This window comes from Schistocerca serialis, chromosome 4 (genome assembly GCF_023864345.2).
Source record: "Schistocerca serialis cubense isolate TAMUIC-IGC-003099 chromosome 4, iqSchSeri2.2, whole genome shotgun sequence".
Classification (NCBI taxonomy): Eukaryota; Metazoa; Arthropoda; class Insecta; order Orthoptera; family Acrididae; genus Schistocerca; species Schistocerca serialis.
The window spans coordinates 185,723,683-185,732,212 of record NC_064641.1 but is presented as its reverse complement, the minus strand read 5'-3'; the positions used below and the strand labels follow the sequence as shown (position 1 = coordinate 185,732,212).

Below are 8,530 nucleotides of genomic sequence, written 5' to 3'. Positions count from 1 at the left end.
AGGCTACATTCACGTACCATGGAAATGTTAATTTGCCTAACATGCATTATTGGGCAATTGAAAATCCATGTTGGCTGCGGCAAGTTGCACGCCAAAAACTGGTCAGTGAATGTAAGACATTGGATTCTGGAGGACAGAATTATAGGCCCCTATTTCATCTAAGGAAATCTTAATGGTAGGAAGTACACCACATTCCTGCAAGAAAATTAGGTCTATTATTGGAAGAAAAACCTTTAGGAACAAGGAACAGAATGTGGTATCAACACGATGGGTGTCCGGCACATTTTTGCTGATGGTTAGAAATGAGTTGCAGAGACAATACCCAAATTGTTGGATTGGTCACGGAGGAGATGTGCCGTGGCCAGCTCGTTTGCCGGACTTGACACCTCTGGATTTTTTTCTTGCGGAGATTTGTAAAAGACATTGTTTATAAAGATGTTCTAACTACACCTGAAGATATGCAAGAGGGAAATGTCAGGGCATGTGCTTCAATAAGTGCTGATGTGATAAGGAATACCACTCAATCCTCGATAAGAAAATTGCAGCACTGCATTGATACAAATGGTCATCACTTCAAACACCTTCTGTAAATGGACATTCATGCCACCTTTTTGACCTTCGAAGACCTTACTGTTGCACATCAATGGATTCGTCTCAATAGCCACTATCAAAAAGTAGGTACCAAACTATAGCATCCATTAAAAAATAAAATGACGTTCATATCTCTGAAGTGACCCCACCTAACAACAAAAAACCAACGTCATATTACGGCCCCCATTGTCCCATGTAATTTTTGTCCCACAAACTTTTCAGCTCCTATCATACTTTTGGAGTTACTCTTGGTAGCAATAGTTTGTGACTCACCCTGATAATTAAGGGTAAACATTAGAAAAGAACTTTCTATGAAAATTGCTATGTTTTATAAAGTTGATATGGCATCAGCTTAACATGTATTAGTAAACAGCATTTTTTCCACCCTCATGAATCAGATACACATCAGAACACGTAAAGGCCAGATCAAAAGAAATAGGGGAGTAAATTTAACCAAAGAAGGGCTTAGTCTGCTGCAATTTTAATCACACACTTTGCCATTTATCCTTGGTGGGTGCATATCGTCAGTGGTTACCTCACAAGGATGCTTGACTGCCATATACACCAACTTCTTAACATGGGTTCTAATAGATCCTGATAGCCATCAGAATAATTCTTCTTTATCCTGCTTCTGGAGGAAGGACAGTGTGTTCTGAACAAGCTTCTCTACTTGGTCCATTAAGCAGACAATCTACAGAACCCTTGCTGAATTGGGGGAGATGAAGTGGATTTGCTTCAGAGGACAATTACATATCACCAGTTCAAAACCAAGCAGAATGTGTAAATCTCAGAATATAAGAAAGTACATCGTTCCTGTACATGTTCTGAAAAAATGTTGCAAGAGGGTTTATTACAAGAACAATTCATAAACGCCACTGGAAGGGAAAAAAGACACACACACACACACACACACACACACACACACACACACACACAAAAAATTAAAATAAAGTCAACAGACAATGCATAGGGCCATGGGAAAATGTAAAATAAGTGATTTTCAGGCACAATTCGGTCTGTTTTTATCACAACCTATGGTAAAAAAGATTATTTTGACTTTTGAAGTGCTAAAATATTACACCTCACTTCAGTATTTTGAATAGGAATTAAATATCAACAGGTAAAATGATTTGCTGCAGTTCAAATCCTTAGTATAAACAGAAACAAAAATAAGAGGAAAAATGATCCACCACTGCTTCCAGACAGTGGACCAAACTGAAGTACCGTAAAAAAACAGTAATTTTTTTGCAAAATTACATGTTTATTGCAAATATTTTACCTTGTACAAAAGATATTACAAAATATAGTAAAATTTCCTAGCATAACAATCATATAAAATTTCTGTGGAATGTCTTAACAGTTCATGTATGAATTTATTATGAATAATATGAACCTGCAAAATGTTCACATATTTTCTAAAAAGATAAAGTTGCGTGTTTTGTTCTATGCTGTACAAAACTGTTTTTCTCAACTTCATGTGAAATGGTGTCTTATTTTTATAAATATTCAATATGACCCACAGCACTGGTTAAAAGTGATAGTTGTTATAATTTACAAAATTTGAGAGATATAAATAACTCACATAAAAAAAATTTCTTACTAGCACTAAATGTGCAAAAGGCACACACTTTTCAGATATTGGATTAAACTGCACTGGAAGAAAAATCTGAACTGAAATAATGTGGAATCAGATAAACACCACAGATATCACCTAAAGTAGTAGTAGTAGTAGTAGTAGTAATTGCCAGCATAAAGTCATACTTTGTGCTAATGATTAAATCAAGATACATTGACACTACTGGATGCCTTGTTCTAAATATGGTACGAGATATATTTTCTCTACTGTCATTGAAATAAGATGACCTTTCTATCTCCTATTCTCAGATATCTTCTATATGGCACGTCACGGTTTCTAATAAGATGTTACTGTTAATTATGACAAATATAATTTTATTTGCTTTGTTTATTATTTCTAAAATAACTCAGAGGAACACAGCCTTCCATCCACAACACAAAGGTGATACTTTTAATTCATCAATATCAGAGCTGTTTGGGTGAATTTCAAGCCTGGAAGCTCCATCTTCCACACTGTCATAAAAATAGAATGTATCTCTATTTTCATGCACTTTAAAAATGATGTTACATACTGATTTGATAACATGGACATGATAAACACCTGAATACTACAATTTATAGCAGTAATTTTCACATTTTATACCTCAAAGATGGTAAAGTGACTCAAATTCCAAGTAAGTGGTGGGAGTGGAGAAAAGAACTATTATTAGGTGACATGATACACATTAATGTACTTGCACATTGATAGTTGCATGTATGCCAACATCATGACCACATGAGAAAGACAATGGAAAATGGATGTACTATTCCACACTCTCTGGCTTTTCACAAAATTATTTTAACTGAACTGTGACACCATGGAACAATACTTCACATTTTAAAATAATATATTTTTCATATCAAAATTATTCTTCCGACAGCAAACACTAATTAGTTGTCACAGTCCTGTCCCCACAAATTTATTATTTGAGTCCAAATACATTCTGATTTTTCCATGTGATTTGTATAAATAATGAAGTATCCACAAATTGAATGTGAGAAGATCTATTTGAAGAAAGGAAAACAGCATGCAGGAGTAACTGCCAGGACACACACACACACACACACACACACACACACACACACACACACACACACACACACACACACACACTTTTTTAAGAAAGAAAGAATACTGGTCTAGGTAATTAATACTCATCTGGAAATCATTGATTCACTGCATTATTATGAGTAAACACAAACTGTCTTGTGTACTGCAGGTCTTTTATAATAATTCAGTTCGCAGATAGGCTATCCAATCAAGTTGTTAACTCTCAGCACAGCCAACAGAACACACACAATATATATTGGTGCTTCCCATTATGTGTAACACACAACCTACTTTCACACATTCCCATATCCTCCATTTATTCTCTCTTTTCTGCCCTGAAGAACGAATTTGTGAAATGGGATGACTGTCATTTTCTATTTCTGTGTGTCTGTTGGCTGTATTGGGAGTTGCACTTCCTGAAGGTAAGCTGTGCCCATGTGAAATTTCTCCACAGAATTTTTCCTTTTCTATTATTTCGTACTCCTTTTCTTTTGAGCAGGAATTCGATATTCACATTTGTAAAACTGCCACAAACTCTTCTTAATGTAAGTGATTATTTAAATGGGTGACAATAAATAACACACAATTATACATTGATACAGTGTGAATTGTACACTGAAAAGTTCTAGGAGAGAGAGATATGCCCAACATCTGTGTTTCTGTTTCTGACCAAGATTCGGAAATACGTTAACAGTTTTATTGCAATAAATAATCTAAAACTTACCAAACAAGTAATGAACATACTTTACAGTTTGGAATCTACTTGCCAACAGTTCCATATATTAAAACTATATGTACATAATGTATACATATGTAATAAAAATTTGCTAACTCTAGAAACACATCTGCATTAATCTTTCTTCTTTTCTTCTTTTTCTTTTGGTTTACTTGGATAAATCACAAAGAGTGACAGCTGAATGGCACTCAATACGAGAGCAACTGCATTCTGCAACTAAACGGAACATAAAAATTAACAAATGGCACTTCAACTAAACAACAAATTATAAAATATCTCTGTTACACAAGGAGTACCAACTTACTGGCGGGAGGGTGGGGGGAATGAACACACAAAGCAGTCTCTTTTAGCCATGGAGCAGGAGGGTGGTGATTCAGATAAGAATTACTTGTTAAGAAATAATTTGCAAATGGAAACTAAACATTACATTACAAGCAGGAAAGTAAAATACACCTGGGCAGCTGTGGTGAAATGTATGATAATATATTTTAAGAAAATGAATAATAATAATAAAGGGGATGCCTGGGGGAGTTGCTAGTCTCCTACCAGGCGCCTCCCCAGGTGGCGGATAGGGGAATGCTAACCAGATATGGTGGGTACCGGGGAAATAAAATACCCGGGGTGGACCAAAACTAGCAAACTAGGGCACGACGGTTCCACATGTCAGTGGCGGTTTCCCGACAGCGTCTGTTCCACATGTTAGTGGCGGCTGATTTGTGTTTCAAGGCTCCACAACCTTGATCCTACCAACTGGCACATGTCAGACCAAAATACAATTACAAGTAAAATCATGGTTCGTGTATGTAATAACAAAAGTACCCCAGGTGGTGAAATCCACCCACCTAGCAGAAAGGTGGCAACCGGTCTATCCGATTCTGGGGAGACCGGACCTACACGACTTGTGAGTGGATCGGAGCACTCTGGAAAACTTCCCAAAAATGATTACATTGGAACAGTAAACATACGGACACTAATACAAACCGGAAAATTATACACATTAACAGAAGAATTAAAGAAGCTGAAAATCCAAATCCTAGCAGTACAAGAGACCAGATTTCCTGATAATCAAATCACTGACTACAATGGCTTCAGAATTTTCAAAAGTGGAACGGACAGAAAAATTGGTAAAGGGGCAAACATGCTTGGTATGGCCTTTATGGTCGAAAAATCCTCAGTTAAATTTGTAAAATCTGTAAAAACTATTAGCAATAGACTAATGTTTCTTAGGTTGAAACACAAGAATAAATATTACACCCTAATTAATGTTCACGCACCCTGCAACGTTGACAATAGAAAGGACCTAGACAATGTGGATAAATTTTGGGAACGATTAGAACTTGAAATGTCAAAGATACCGAGGAATGATGTCAAAATACTTCTTGGAGATTTCAATGCACAGATTGGCAGAGAAAAGAAATACAGGAAGACGTTTGGGCTATACCCAGCACACAAATTGACCAACAAAAATGGCATGCGACTAATCCAACTTTGTCAACAATTCAACATGAAAATCAGCTCAACGTCGTTCAATAAGAAACCAAGAAAACAGAAGACCTGGAGATCCCCTATAAGCCAATTGGGAGAATTTCAAATTGACCATGTGGCCATCTCATATAACTTCCAAAAAGAGATCAGAGATATCCAGGTTAGGAGAGTTGCAAATATTGACTCAGATCATTATCTCACAAGAGTTCGGGTCCAATTCACCCCAAGAAGGAAAACACCAAGAATTCCACCAGCAATCCCAAAATTTGACCTACAAAAACTAACAGAATCAGAAACAATTAAAAAATGGGAAAATTCTCCCGCAAACAACTGGGAAACATTCAAGGAGAAAATCACAAAAATAGCGAAGGAGCAAATACCACTGAAGAAGAAGCACAAACATCCATGGTGGAATATGGAATGCGAAAAGGCAATTCAAGTTCGTACAGAAGCCTTTGCGAAGTACAGTTCAAATAAAAATGAGAAAACTCTTCAAAACTTTTTAGAAACACGGAAACTTTCAAATAAACTTATTAGACAAGAGAAGAGAAAGTATGTAACTCAGCAACTGGAATCAATAGAAGCAGATTTTAAAAATTATAATACGCATGGATTCTACAAAACTTTTGCAAACCAAATTAAAGGGTATATCCCTCAAAATGTCTGTTTTCGGAAATCAGATGGGAATCTGGCACTAAGCGACGAAGAAAACTGTGAAGAATTAGCCAAATATTTTGAAACGCTACTAAACTGTCCAGAACCAACAGAAGCTCTTCCAATATCCAGCACTAAAGCCCCGCAACAGCAAGACTCTGTACCGCCAACTGAAGAAGAAATTATCAAACACATAAACAAACTCAAAAATAACAAAGCATCAGGAGAAGATGGAATTGTAGCCGAATTTCTCAAACGTCTAGGGTCTAACTCAAGAAATGAGCTAGTTAAAATTATTCAAAACATATGGGTTACTGAAGAAATACCAGAAGATTGGAAATGTGCCCTAATACATCCGTTACATAAAAAAGGGGATAAATCGGATGTGAACAACTATAGAGGAATCTCCTTACTTGCCGTCACATACAAGATATTATCAGCTTGTCTTCTTGAAAGAACACAAAAACTGCTAGAACCCAAAATCTCAGATTTCCAAGCTGGTTTCAGACCAAGCAGATCATGTCCAGAACAAATTTTAAACTTGAAATTGATTACAAGGATGAGACAAATGCGAAGGAAGCCTACAGTATATGTCTTTGTCGACTTTAAAAAGGCATATGATTCAATTCACAGACCCACACTATTTAAAATTCTTGAAGAACAAGGACTGGATAAGAAGACACGGAACATCATAGAGCAGACATTAACAAATACAAAATGCAAAGTGAAATTCATGGGAAAACTTTCAAAATCATTTGAGATCAAAACTGGGGTTAGACAAGGTGATGGATTATCACCTCTGTTATTTAACTTAGTTCTGGATAGAGTCATGGCAGAATGGGAAAAAGAACTCAAAAAAGAAAAGTACTGGAAACCAATATCACTGGGAACCAAAAAAGATGACCTACAAATCCCCTACTTAGCCTACGCAGACGATCTTGCAATAATGGCAGATTCTAGTGAAATGGCAGTCAAACAGATAGAAACCTTAAAAGAGTGTGCAGGAAAAGTTGGCCTACAAATATCTTTTGAGAAAACGGTGTTTACAATAACAAATATAGAAATTTCTAAGTTACAAACCAAATATGGAGAAATTAAGAGGGTACCATACTTTAAATATTTAGGAGAGATAATTTCTGAAAAATACTCACAACAAGAAAGAATATTAAAAGCTCGTAGGGGTCTAGGGCTGGTCCAAAACATTTACAATATAAAATGTCTATCTATAAATACAAAAATTAAACATTATAAGTCGGTAATTAAACCAATAATGCTATATGCCAGTGAAACCTTGACACTTAAAAGGAAAACAGATATGGAAAACCTGAAGAAAGAGGAAAGGAAAATCATTAGGAAAATTCTGGGACCAAGATGGACCAAAGAGGGGTATAGATTACAGAAAAATTCTAAAATTGAATAATATTCTAACATAGAGATAGACATGAGGAAGAGGCGTCTAAAATTCTATGGCCACATAATGAGACTTCCCGATCACAGACTTACAAAAAAAATAGTAAGATACGTAGCATCCCTTGTTAATGGAGGAGAATGGATCAAAAATGTAAAGAAAGATCTGGAATTAGCCAACATTACTACTGAAGACATGAACAAAAGAAACAATTTCAAACTTAAAGTTGACAAATGGGAGGTCAAACCAGAGACAAAAGCGCCGAGAACTGGAACAAAATGGAGCGAAGAAAGAAAAGCTGAATTCTTGCAAAGAATGAAGACCTGGTGGGCAAACAAGAAGAATAAGAAGCCCCAGAAGTGAACCATCTTTACTTAGCGTCTTCCATGTTGGGAGCTTTACGACTAATAATAATAATAATAATAATAATAATAATAATAATAAAGGGAATTTATCGACATAAAAAAACCTACATTATGAACAGGTAGACAATTTAAGAAAATTCTTTCTAGAACGAGCAGAAAGAAGCAAAATACACAAAGCAATCACTCATATAAATACATTGGCTACACCACTGCAACTTCATAACCACTTCTACAACCCTTTAGATCACATAACATCAACAGATACAAAGAAAGTAAATTGGAAAAAAAAAAACACTACATGGCAAGCACCCGTATCATCTAACACAGCCACACATCGATGAAGACGCATCCAACACATGGCTAAGAAAAGGCAATATATGCAGTGAGACAGAAGGATTCATGATTGCAATACAGGATCAAACAATAAACACCAGGTATTACAGCAAGCATATTATTAAAGATCCCAATACCACAACAGACAAATGCAGACTTTGCAAACAACAAATAGAAACAGTAGATCACATCACAGGCGGGTGTACAATACTAGCAAATACAGAATACACCAGAAGACATGACAATGTAGCAAAAAATAATACATCAACAACTTGCCATACAACATAAACTAA

General features: G+C 35.9%; 1 protein-coding gene across 1 annotated transcript in view; it reads right to left on the bottom strand.

Moving 5' to 3' along the window:
* Positions 1-1,879: 1,879 nt before the first annotated feature.
* The window catches only part of LOC126473810 (sugar transporter SWEET1-like), a 54,993-nt gene continuing 48,342 nt past the window's right edge, over positions 1,880-8,530 (bottom strand). The window contains exon 6 of the mRNA XM_050101114.1: positions 1,880-4,208. Within this exon, the coding sequence (XP_049957071.1) occupies positions 4,107-4,208 (102 nt within the window). The 3' untranslated portion in view covers positions 1,880-4,106. The remainder of the gene's footprint in view (positions 4,209-8,530) is intronic.